We start from the raw sequence: 13648 nt of genomic DNA, 5'->3' as shown, positions 1-13648 counted from the left end.
TTTTTATATTAATATTCTATTATAATCTTCTTTCTGGAAAATTAAAATTCTTTTAAATTACTATTCTTCAAAATTAATATTTTACAAACACAGTGTTTCTCACAAATTAAAATTTGATCAAATTTAATTTCTGTCAAATTAATTTTCATCTAAATAAAATTTCTGTAACATTAATAATCAGTTTAATGAAAATTCTGCAAAATTAATATTTAAACAATTTAATATTCTAAAAAAGTAATATTCTACAGAATAAGATTCTATTAAATGATAATAATTCTAAAAAATTTGTTTTAAAACTTTTTCATGCCTTCCCGTTTATCAAACTAAATTTTATTAATTTTTTTATATTCACAGTTGTTGAATGATAATTTTTTATTATTGTTTGACAAACTGATATTTTTTCAGGGATTCAATTTTTTGCACGAACCTTTTTATTGCTTTAAAATTTGAAATTTTTTTTTTTAAATGTTAGTTTTTTTCATTACCATTAAGGAACGAATGATTTGAGAAAGTGTGACGAGAATTGATTAATTATTGTATATTTAAAATTAATTACACTTCACATTTAATCTTTTTTTTCAAAAGAAAAAATTAAGAACAAAAATGTTTACAGAAAATTTTCTATAAAGCGGTACACAATTGAAATAAGATTCTTCCATATGTATATTCGACGTATAGAAGGGTAACATTAAAGTAATCAAAATATAATTTTTTCATAACGAATGTAATATTTATTTATTTGGATACATTATTGTTATTGCTTATCGAAAAAAATGTATTACGTAAATCTTTTATAAATGTATTAAGGGACCAAAAAAGTGAAGATCACTATAAAAATGATTAACCTCACAACTCAGTTTATGTACCATCGAATTAGTTAAATTGAAATCATCAGAGATGATAATTTTACATACTAGATAAGAAGTAGATATTTTTTCCCAACACCAATACGTTGATTAATGTCATATATATATATGTGACATGCACGTACTGTATCTATTATTTTAAAAACAAGGAATTTTACAGAAATCTAATTACCAAATTCCGAGTAAAACTTGGTATCTGTGGAATATAATTGCTCAAGATTCTTTGCGATATTAACCATTCTTTTTTCCGTTGAACTTCCACCATCCACCATTTTCATAATCAACACTTCCGTATCTCCAATTTTGTCAAGATATACTATATTCTCCAATATAAGATCAGACCTCGATGACATGACATAAAATGGATTTCCCTCGGAAATAACATTACCAATGTCAGCAAGACCGGCCGTATTTTTTAATCTAATATCCATTAATAACGGAATTTCTGATGAACTACGCTTCATATTTAGACAATTTGCTAATTCACTTTCACGATCTGGATACACTATCATATGCTCATTAAGTGTAATAAATTTTTTTTTCTTGAAATTTAAAAGACGCGAAGCATAATCTTTACTAATCATTTCAGCACGATGAAACATTAAATCTACTCTATTTGTGTCACTTTGTCTAAGTGCAAGTCGATTAATTGCAGCATCCATTCGTCTTTGTCCACTAATATTTAATAAACTCTTTCTCTGCGTGTAGGAATACAAAATATAATAATCCTCAAATCGAAGATGTTGTCTAATATCTTTGATTTTATTATATTTAGAAAAAGCTTCATCTATATTTTGTAAATAAAAGAAACCATATATTTCTTTAATTCTTTTTTCTGCTTCTTTCACTGTAGAAATACTATCTAAATATCTTTTATGTAACACGTCCAAAATATAGGGATGAGCATTTATTTTCCATTCCTGATAAGAATGCGTAAATTTACCATTTATCATTTCATTAGCAAATTCATGATAACTTGGAACATCTAAACTTGGTTTTGTGCTTAAAATATACTCTTGAAGATTGTTTCTTACTGCCTTTAAGCTAGTTAAAGGATGATTGTTAGATAATAAAATGGCAACATTTTTAATCTCTTTCATTCTTGATAATTGTGCATTTTCTTCCAACTGATACAATTGTCTCAAATCCGAATCTAAACAACGATACCAAGAATTAAATGATATTTTCTTTTGCTCTAATTCAATATTTAAAATTTTGTTACTTTCATCATCAGAAATATCCTTTAATGTAAATAAAACATCGCTAAATGTTATGTAATCATTTTCAAAGTCTTTATGAAACTTAGTTAAGTCTACAAATCCATATGCAGAAGTAGTTGTTATGCTGTAACGTACTTCTGTTCCTGAAATTAATGATGGTTCTAAAATCATTGATTCTTTATTTGTCAAAATAGTAATGTCATTAAAGAAAAAGTCTTTTGTTTTCAATTTATTTAACAAATTTGAAAGTTCATTGTCGCTAAGTTCTTGAGTGAAATAGAGTTTACGTGGTATTTTTAATGGAAATCTTTTATCTATTTGAAAACGAGCCAGATTATTTAAAGCATAACGTAAATTTAACATTTTACTTTCTTTTTTCATCATAACGCTTAAACGTTGGTATTTCCATAATTTTAATACATCTACATAATCTGTGTAAGTTGGGGTTTTTAACATCGCTTCGTAGAAGTTTGGATTAAGTTGAAATTCATTTATTTTAAACCCGGAGTTAGGTAACAGTCTTTGTACTGGTAGATGTGCAGAGTTCTCTAGACCTTCGGATAATGTATTTACATTTTTTTTGTTTAAATTTGAATTTTTATGTACATTTTGTTTTGACGTTCCGGGGATATCATCCAAATCCAATGTTTTTGGTTTGTTATGTTGATGTGTTGCAATACTTTCTATATTTCCTGAAATTGTATCTAATTTTATTTTATCTGGATTTAGATATTGATTTTTTTTCACTTGTTCTAGTATTTCTTTCACATATGGCGAAGAATGAACATAATTTTCTGATAATGTTTCGACTTTTTCAATATTTATGTTTGGGTTAATTTGGAAATTTTGTCTCGACGTTCCTGGGATACTATTCGCAAATTCTTGTAATCTTTGCAGTTGTGGTGTTGAATATTCGAAACTATTTGATATATCACCTGCTTTAATGATTGTGTTTGGTTTTTCATGTACAGATTGTATTGAAGTCTTAGGGATATTAATCAATGATTCTTCTGCTTTTTGTAGATGTTGATTAATATTTTCCATATCTTCCCGCATTATATTTGGATTTTTTCTCTTTTCATGAGAAAATTTTTTATGATGATATTGTTCAAAAATTTCTGGTACTTTTTGTAACTCTAAGTTTCCCTTCTGTGACTGAACATTGTGATTTATTTCTTCTAACAGATTGGATTCATCCGAAAGTGGTTGAGATGCTTTTTGTAACACTAATTTTCCGTCGTATTCATTCGCAGGTTTTATTTTCCATTCTATTGTAATAGGATAGACTTGATAATCACGAGTTATTTTCATTTCTGGTCCATTAGCAACCATATCCGCTACCATATATTTAACTCGACGAAGAAGATCATTGTTATCCATTTTCATTTCGGGTCCAATTATACTGTTCATTTCTGGAACGAATTCTTTGTAAGAAATTTCACCGGATGATTTTACTGGAACAACTGGAACCTTATATGAAGCTCCTTGCACGGTTCTTAATTCGGCAATTGTGTCAATTGATCTTATGTACTCAGGTCCAAATAAACGTGAACTACCAGGATAATGGTATCTAACAATGTCATAATTATTTTTCTTCAATAAAACCTTTGGTACTAATCCCCTTATGTCAGTTAACAGATGTATATTTCGTTTCATGTTCATTAATAAGGTTTTCAGTGATAATATAAAATTTTTAGCTTGTGATATAGTTTTAAACATTAATTCAAAATTTTTAACCAGTTTTCCTAACATTTTAAAACTAAAGCGGCCCATTGAGTGAAGTAATTCAAATCCAGGATCTAGTGTTCGAAGGGAGGCTATTGTTAAACCTTTAAAGAATTCTTTAGTTAAAATTTGTTTTGCGATTGTTATAACAGAATCTTTTGCAATTGTCTTTAACGCTGTAGTTAATGACATTTTGGTCACAATTTCGGATGTCTTTGCAACAGCGTTTGCAATAAAAACATTCTTAATAATTGCACTTTCGACACTGTTGACTACCTTAAATGAAGATGAGGCCCAAAAACCTACAACTGGAATAAAACTTAAAATATCCAGGCTACAACTTATCGTGGCTCCAATTTTGTCACCTGCTATTGAACTTTCAATACAATTGTATAATGGGATAAAACTTTTCACGACATTTAAAATTTTTTCCCCAAGAGTTTTCTCTTTATATACTTCTATCATGTTTGTTATAAACGCCTTTGTCTTCATATCGGCAATTCTTTCAACAAAAAATGTATAATTTTCATTCGGATATTTATACGTTGAGTATCGATATAAGTTCATTTTATATGATTTGGCATTATCAGTAACAATGGAACGAATAAATTTTGTTAGATTTCCATTGACATTAACTAATGTCAATTCTCCATTCATCTGCCTAATAGCGTAAAATTCTTTTACTCTTTTATGAGCTATTGCAAATAGTGTATATATGTTCTCGTTTAGTTTTACTATTTCAGCTGGGCACATATCACATTCACGGTATTCTACTTTTGCGGAAAATATAAATTCATTTAAATTAATTTTTTTAAATAATTCACTATCTATTAAGACTTTCGTAATTGCATTTCTTTCAATTTGTTTGTACAGTTTCACTATTTTTGGAAATTGCTTAAGAAATACATTATCTAAATCTGGAAAATGACTTGTAAAGCAACTCTGCTGGAGTACTAATTTTAGTGTCCAAAGGTACACGGTTTTATACAAGTACACAAATTTTTCAATATTGTCACCCAAATTAAAACAATAAAGACTAAGTATTTCTCGGGCAATCATCGTCCGAGTTTTGGTATTATTGATTTGCCTTTCCAGTTTGTAAGGCAAACTATTCTCAATTTCTTTACTTACAATTTCATTCATTTTGATATCAATTTCGGTAAATAAAATTTTATAAGCTTCTCTCCAAAATTCATCATTTAAATTAATTTTATTTATTCCTTTGCCTTTAGAGGCATAAAAAAATAAAGCTGCAGTTGAGAAATACGGTAATACAATTTTATAGGTTTCATTATCGATATGCTGCAAATCAAGTTGTCGCGTGATTAAAATATATTCCGAGAACGAAAGATTTGGTTCATCCGATGACGTGGACCTGAGGATATTTAAACCTACCATTGAATAAATGTATTTAACGTCCATTATGCTCATGTCTTCTTCGGGTTGGGGAAAAATTGACCAAATGTAATCGTCGAAAATTTTTTTAATTATCAATTGAGGTAGTGTTGATGTGTAATTTTTTTGCGAACAGTATTCCCAATTGAAGTGATGTTGCAAGAGATGATTATACACGGTTTTCTTAAAAATTGAGTAATTTAAATTATCTGAATTCTGAATCATTTCAGCCAAATACAAATTAATGTTGCTATAGTTGGGAAACAGTACGCCATTAATGATGTACTTAAATGTTTCGTTTACATATTTCATGTCAAGTTTTTCATGTTTTTCACCACCATAGAGATCAGTTTCTTTTAGTAATTCTCTTAGAATGTAACTTTTCATGCGGGTTTCATTTTTCGATTTCGTTAGATACTCAATTAAAGTGTTGACAACAATGTCAGATTGACTTTGCTGCTCAAATGTAATATAATTTTTATTATGAAAAAAAATACCCAGAAGATTAATGTAGTGACAAACGGAAAGAAATTGAAAGTTCTGTGACTGCTCAACAATGATTGTTGTGTTGTTCATTGTGTTGATCCTGAAACAAATTAACGTGTTAGGTTTTATTATTATTTTTTTTAAAGAAGATCATGTTTCCTTGAGAATTTGAAGCCAAATTTCAGATAATTCGGAATAATTCATATAATTCAAGTTAATTCAAGATAATTCATAGGAATTCGCAATACTTTAAATTAATTAAAGGTAACTTATGATAATTCACAATACTTAAGGTAATTCATGTAATTCAGAATTGAGCTGAAGAACGTAACGTTAATTGTTTAACGGTTACAAAAACCAATTTATTAAAGTTTGTTCAAATTTTAATCATTACCAATCGAAAGAGCATAAAAAAATGTGTCAGAATCCATGAGTTTTATTCCAAATTTGATGTCGGAAAGATATGAAAAATCAAAATTAATTTAACCTTTCTCAAATGTTAAAGATTGCGTTATCGGGTGCTTATTAAATTTTGATTTTTCATATCTTTCCGACATCAAATTTGGAATAAAACTCATGGATTTTGACACATTTTTTTATGCTCTTTCGATTGGTAATGATTAAAATTTGAACAAACTTTAATAATAATTTGGTTTTTGTAACCGTTAAACAATTAACGTTACGTTCTTCAGCTCAATTAATTCAGATTCATTCAACTTAAGTGTACACTTTAATTCACAAGTTATTTCCCCATCGGTGTAAAAAAAGGTTTTTTTTAATGCACTCTAAACAATATTTACCTCTGGGTTGTATTTTGTCCACTCTTTAAACTAATAAAATTTAAGTTGTAAATGAGACTTATATATTGAATATCCACAAGGTTATCCAAATAATATAGATAAAAAAAAATACACGTGGAACACCTGTTAGTCTATTTTTATTTAAAGAATTTTTGTGCAACCCTGTGGAAAAAATTCAAACTTGTATATTTTTTTCTATAGAAAATACATTGCGCCAAGAATATATGCCTCTTTTATTTAAAACTTGTTAAGGTTATTGAACAATACTTTCTTTACATAAATGATTGTAAACATTTCCCTAGAAAAAAAAATTACAGTGAAACCCACTTATATCGGACCCGCAATATTCGTATTCCAGCTTAAATCGGATTTTTTTTCTGTCCCTTGAAATCCGATATACGTGGATTTCACTGTATCTAACAATCGTAATTATCTTATTTATGCTTAAATCTAAAAATAAATATAACTTAATAAATTTATACTAAACCCTAATTTTACTATAACAATTTTTTTTAACCAATTTTATTTTTAAAAAAATTTAATAAATATTAGAAATTTTTAGATATAAAAAAACTTTATTTATAAATTAATATATATTATTATTACATTTTTATTTGTTTATAATTATTTTTTTAAATGCATAATTGAACAGAAGTAACAATTTTAAACAAAATTATTTTAAAAAAACAAGAAATTTTAATAAAATCTAATTACCAAATTCCGAGTAAAACTTGGTTTTTGTTGAAAATAATTCCTCAAGATTCTTTGCGATATTAACCATTCTTTTTTCCATTGAACTTCCATTATCCTCCATTTTCATAATCACCACTTTCTGATCATCAATTGTGTCAATATATACTTTATTCTCCAATATAAATTCAGATCTCGATGTAATAACATAAAATAGATGAGTTTCATCGGAAATAACACTAGTAACGTCAGCAAAACCAACTGCATTTTTTAATCTAATATCCATTATTAACGGCATTTCATGTGAGGTACGCGCCATCTTCAGACAATTATCTAATTCCATATTACGATCTGGATACAACATCATATTCTCTTCAAATGTAATAAATTTTTTCCTCTCGAGTGATAAAAGATGCAAAGCATAATCTTCACTAATCATTTCAGCACGATGAAACATTAAATCAACTCTATTTGTATCACTTTGTCTAAGCGCAAGTCGATTAATAGCAGCATCCATTCGTCTTAGTCCATCAATATTTAATAAACTCTTTCTCTGCGTATAGGAATATAAAATATAATAATCCTCAAATCGAAGATGCTGCCTAATATCTTTGATTTTATTATATTTAGAAAAAGCTTCACGTATATCTTGAAAATAAGTTAAACCATATATCATCTCAATTCTTTTTATTGCTTGACTTTCTGTAAAAATATTATCTAAATGACTTTTAAGTAACACATCTTGAATATAAGGATGTGCAGCTATTTTCCAATCTTGATAATAATGATTAAGTTGATTATTTAATATATCATTGGCAAATTCATCATAACTTGGAACATTTAAACTTGGTTTTGTGCTTAAAATATATTCTTCAAGCAATTTTCTTGCAGATTTTAAAGTAGTTAAAGGACGATTATTGGATAAGAAACTGGCGGCATTTTCAATGTCTTTCATTCTTGATAATTGTAAATTTTCTTCTACCTCTAACAATTCTTTAAAATCCTTCTCTACAGATTGATACCAATGACTAAATGACATTTTTTTTGCTCTAATTCAATATTTAAAATTTTATTACTTGCAGTAAAAGAAGTATCCTTTACTGTAAATATTACGTCTCCAAATGTTATATAATCATTTTTAAAGTTTTCATGAAAATGAGTTAAGTCTACAAATCCATATGGAGAATTAATTATTAAGGTGTATCGTATTTCTATTTCTGAATCTAATAATTGTGATAGCAGCTTTGATTCTTTATTTTTTAAAATAGTAATGTCATTGAAGAAAAAATCTTTACTTTTTAAATTACTTAATAAATTCAAATTTTCTAGTCCATTTATTGTTTGAGAGTAATAGAGTTTATGTGGTATTCTTAACGGAAATCTTCCATTCAATTGAAGATGAGCCAAAGTATTTACAGCATAACGTAAATTATGTATTTCATTTTTTTTTGTCATCATAACATTTAAACCTTGGTATTTCCATGATTTTAATAAATCTACATATTCTGTGTAGGTTGAGGTTTTTAACATCGTTTTATAATTGTTTGGATTAATTTGAAACTGTTTTATTAAAGTCCCGGAATTAGCCAACATTTTTTCTACTTGTAGATATGCAAAGTTTTCTAAGCCTTTGGATTGTCTTTCATGTTGATGTGGTGCAATATTTTCAATATCTTCTAATATTGTATCTGATTTTTTTTTGTTTAAATTTATAATTTTTTTTTTATTTAATATTTCTAATACTTTTTTCACATATAGTGAAGAATGATCGTAATCATCTGCTATTTTTTCGACTTTTTGTATATCTATTTTTGGTTTAATTTGTACATTTTGTCTCGATGTTTCGGGGATATTAAATAAATCTTGTGTTTCTTGTTGATGTGATGCAATACTTTCTATATCTTCTAATATTGTATCTAACTTTTTTCGATTTAAATTTATATTTTTTTCTTCATTCAATATTCTTGTACTTTTTTCATATATGGTGAAGAATTTTCGTAACCCTCTGCTATTATTTCGACATTTCCATTATTTACATTTGGTGTAATTTTTAAAGTTTGTCTCGACGTTCCTGGTATACTATCGACAAATTCTTGCAATCTTTGCAAATGTGGTGTTGAGTATTCAAAACTATTTAATATATCGCCTTTTTCAATGACTGTGTATGGTTTTTCATGTACAATTTGTATTGAATTCTTAGGAATATTAATCAATCATTCTTCTGCTTTTTGTTGATGTGATAAAATATTTTCTATATCTTCCATTTTATCTACTTTTTTTCTATCACGAACACCAAATTTTTTATGTTGATACTGTTCAGAAATTGATGATACTTCTTCTATCTCTAATTTTCCATTCTTTGACTGAATATTATGATCTATTTGTCTTAGTACATTGGATGAATCTGTAAGTGGATGAGATACTTTTGTTATCTCTAATTTTCCGTTGTTTGACTGAATATTATAATCTATTTTTCTTAATACATTGGATGAATCTGAAAGTGGATGAGGATGAAGATTAATAAATTGTGGAGAATTATTTTCCACTGTTCTCAGTTGTTGATTTAAATCTACGGGCAAGTTTTCCCTCGGTGGTGTAAATCTAAACTCCATTCTATTATGATAGACATAATAATTACGAGTTATTTTCATATCTCGTCCATTAGCCACCATATCCGCTACCATAAATTTAACTCGACGAAGAAGATCATTGTTATCCATTTTTATGTTGGGTCCAATTATATCACCAGTTTCTGGAATATATTGTTTATAAGAAATTTCATTTGGTGATTTTACTGGAACAACTGGAACCTTATATGAAGCTCCTTGTATGGTTCTTAATTCGGCAATTTTTCCAAATGATTTTATGCACTCAGGTCCAAATAAATGTGAACCACTGGGATAAAAGTATCTAACAATTTCATAATTATTTTGCTTGACTAAAACCTTTGGTACTAATCCCATTTGATCGGTTAATAAATGCATATTTCGTTGCATATTCTTTAATAATAATTCCATTGATATTAAAATATTTTTAGCTATTGATATAGTTTTAAAACTTAATTTAAGATTTTCAAATAATTTTCCCAACATTTTAAAACTAATACGACCCATTGAGTAAAGTAATTCAAATCCAGGATCAAGTGTTCGAAGGGAGGCTATTGCTAAATCTTTAAAGAATTTTTTAGCTAGAATTTGTCCTGCAATTGTTTTAACAGAATCTGTTGCAATATTTCTTAACGCTGTTGTTAATGACATTTTGGTGACAATTCCGGATGTCTTTGCAAGAGCATTTATAATGAAATAATTCTTATCAATTGATGTTACAAAACTGTTGACTAATCTACTTGAATATGATGAAACAAAACCTGCAATTGGAATAAAACTAAAAATATCCATGGTACAACTAAAAGTGGCTCCAGCTTTGTCACCAGCTTTTGCACTCTCAATACAATTGTATAATGGAATTAAACTTCTTATGACATTTAAAATTTTTTCCCCAACAGTTACCTCCCTATAACGAGCTTTTAGCATTGTTATAAACTCCTTTGTCTTCTTATTGGCAATTCTTTCAACAAAAAATTTATAATTTTCATATTTACGTTTATACATTATGGAAAGTGATGAAGTTTCCATTTTTAAATGTGTATTATTAGAAATGGCTCTAACAAATTCTTTTTCCATTCCATTGCTTGTAATTAATGTCAATTCATCATTCATCTGTCTAATAGCGTAATATTCTATTTTTTCGTTTTCAATTATTGCAAATATTACATATATGTCCTGGTTTATTTCTCGCTCCACAGGTGGACACATGTTACAACCTATGGGAAATATACTTGGTAGTTTTGAAGATCTCACTATAACATTTGGATTTATTTTTTCTAATAATCCACCGTCGGTTAAGACTTTTGTTATTGCATTTCTTTCAATTTCTTTGTACATTTTCTCTATTTTTTGAAATCGCTTATCATATACTTCACCTAAATCTGGTAAAAAACTTGTATCACACTGATAAAGGTTGAATATAAGTTTTGTTATCCAAAGGTACAGTGTTTTATAATAGGACACAAATTTGTCAGGTACGTCTTTCTCTTTACCATTAAAACAATAAAGACTAAGTATTTCTCGGGCAATCATCGTTCGAGTTTTGGTATTATTGATTTCCCTTTCCAGTTTGTAAGGCAAACTATTCTCAATTTCTTTACTTACAATTTCATTTATTTTGATATCAATTTCGGTAAATAAAATTTTATAAGCTTCTCTCCAAAATTCATCATTTAAATTTATTTTATTTATTCCTTTGCTTTTAGAGGCATAAAAAAATAAAGCTGCAGTTGAGAAATACGGTAATACAATTTTATAGGTTTCATTATCGATATGCTGCAAATCAAGTTGTCGCGTGATTAAAATATATTCCGAGAACGAAAGATTTGGTTCATCCAATGACGTGGACCTGAGAATATTTAAACCTACCATTGAATAAATGTATTTAACGTCCATTATGCTCATGTCTTCTTCGGGTTGGGGAAAAATTGACCAAATGTAGTCGTCGAAAATTTTTTTAATTGTCAATTGAGGTAGTGTTGATGTGTAATTTTTTTGCGAACAGTACTCCCAATTGAAGTGATGTTGCAAGAGATGATTATACACGGTTTTCTTAAAAATTGAATAATTTAAATTATCTGAATTCTGAATCATTTCAGCCAAATACAAATTAATGTTGCTATAGTTGGGAAACAGTACGCCATTAATGATGTACTTAAATGTTTCGTTTACATATTTCATGTCAAGTTTTTCATGTTTTTCACCACCATAGAGATCAGTTTCTTTTGGTAATTCTCTTAGAATGTAACTTTTCATGCGGGTTTCATTTTTCGATTTCGTTAGACGCTCAATTAAAGTGTTGACAACAATGTCAGATTGACTTTGCTGCTCAAATGTAATTAAACGCATGAAAAAGTTCTAAATCAAATTTTTTACAATTATTATTATTTGAAAGAATCTTATTCTGTAGAATATTAATTTGGCAGAATATTAAATTGTTTAAATATTAATTTTGCAGAATTTTCATTAAACCGATTATCAGTGTTGCAGAAATTTTATTTAGACCAAAATTAATTTGCCATAAATTAAATTTGATCAAATCTTAATTTAAGGGAAACATTGTCTTGTAGAATAGTAATTGAAAAGAATTTTAATTTTCCAGAAAGAATATTAATTTAATTTTTGGCAAATTAATTTTGTTCGAATTAAAATTTCTACCAACATTGAAAATCTGTTTAATACAAATTCTGCAAAAATAATAATTAAACATTTTAATATTCTACAAAAGTAATATTGCATAAAATAAGATTCTATCAAATGATAAATCTAAAAAATTTGTTTTACAACTTTTGCATTCGTCCCGTTTATTATACTAAATTTTATTAATTTTTTTATACTCAGAGTTGTTGAATGATAATTTTTTATTATTGTTCGGCAAAGTGATAATTTTTCAAGGATTCAACTTTTTACACGTGCCTCTTTATTGCTTTAAAATTTTTAACATTAAATTTTATTAAAAATATTATTTTTTTTTGGATTAAAAAATTTGTTATATAGTAATATGCATAGAATTTTTTCAAAATAACTACTTATACTTTTACAAAAATTTTAAGCCTAATCCGATCGGGGGCAAACTTGGTAATAAGAGTATCAAATTTTTATTTTCAAGCTATTTTGAAGCATATAACTTGGTGAGCGAATTTACCTGCAATAAGCGAAATAACCCCGTCTTACGAGAATAATAACAGGATATAATAATATATATAATAATGATAATAATTTTATAATTATGATATCCTGGATTTCAATGATAAAAATAATGAATATTATCTTACCTAATGTGATCTCAATAATATTGAAACCCCAATATCACCAACACTTGTAGAAAACAAAAGTCAAAATATATTTTCGAATAGTGTAGACTGTTACAAATTATATCGTAAAAGAATTTTCAAAAAAATTTCAAATTAAAATAGTTATTAACAATTGAAATTTTTTGTACAATACTTTTTAAACATTCGTAGTCTCTAGAGGTTATATCAGAAATGAATGACAATACCTATATTTTACCTACAAATATGTCGAATTTTAAGTATCATAGATTAAGAAAAAAATAAATTTTTATGAGAAAAGCTATATAATCTATTATTACTTTTTTTATAACTACACGGAAAGATAAATTACACGGTGCAACAAAATTTTTATTTCCGGGACCGCATAGACGAATTCGTTATCAGAATTATTAAAACACCTAAGGTTTTGGAAAACACCTTAAAAATTGAAAAAATGCCGTTTTTAGAGTACTTTTTTATATTAATATTCTATTATAATCTTCTTTCTGGAAAATTAAAATTCTTTTAAATTACTATTCTTCAAAATTAATATTTTACAAACACAGTGTTTCTCACAAATTAAAATTT

The 13648-nt window shown here is 27.1% G+C and overlaps 1 protein-coding gene across 1 annotated transcript; it reads right to left on the bottom strand.

The window, feature by feature from the left end:
• Nucleotides 1-705: 705 nt before the first annotated feature.
• On the bottom strand, nucleotides 706-12187 carry LOC127280488 (uncharacterized). The gene is made up of 2 exons (XM_051303503.1): nucleotides 11654-12187; nucleotides 706-5202 (listed from the first exon to the last, which is right to left on the bottom strand). The coding sequence occupies exons 1-2, from the start codon at nucleotides 12135-12137 to the stop codon at nucleotides 1031-1033; spliced, it is 4656 nt and encodes a 1551-aa protein (XP_051159460.1). The 5' UTR covers nucleotides 12138-12187; the 3' UTR covers nucleotides 706-1030.
• Between the last annotated feature and the right edge of the window lie 1461 nt (nucleotides 12188-13648).

The sequence above is a fragment of the Leptopilina boulardi genome, unplaced genomic scaffold, assembly GCF_019393585.1.
Source record: "Leptopilina boulardi isolate dan_hultmark-lab unplaced genomic scaffold, ZJU_Lbou_2.1 LbouV2_248, whole genome shotgun sequence".
NCBI classification, from domain to species: domain Eukaryota; kingdom Metazoa; phylum Arthropoda; class Insecta; order Hymenoptera; family Figitidae; genus Leptopilina; species Leptopilina boulardi.
Note: the sequence above shows the minus strand (reverse complement) of the source record. Positions and strands in the feature narration are given on the sequence as shown.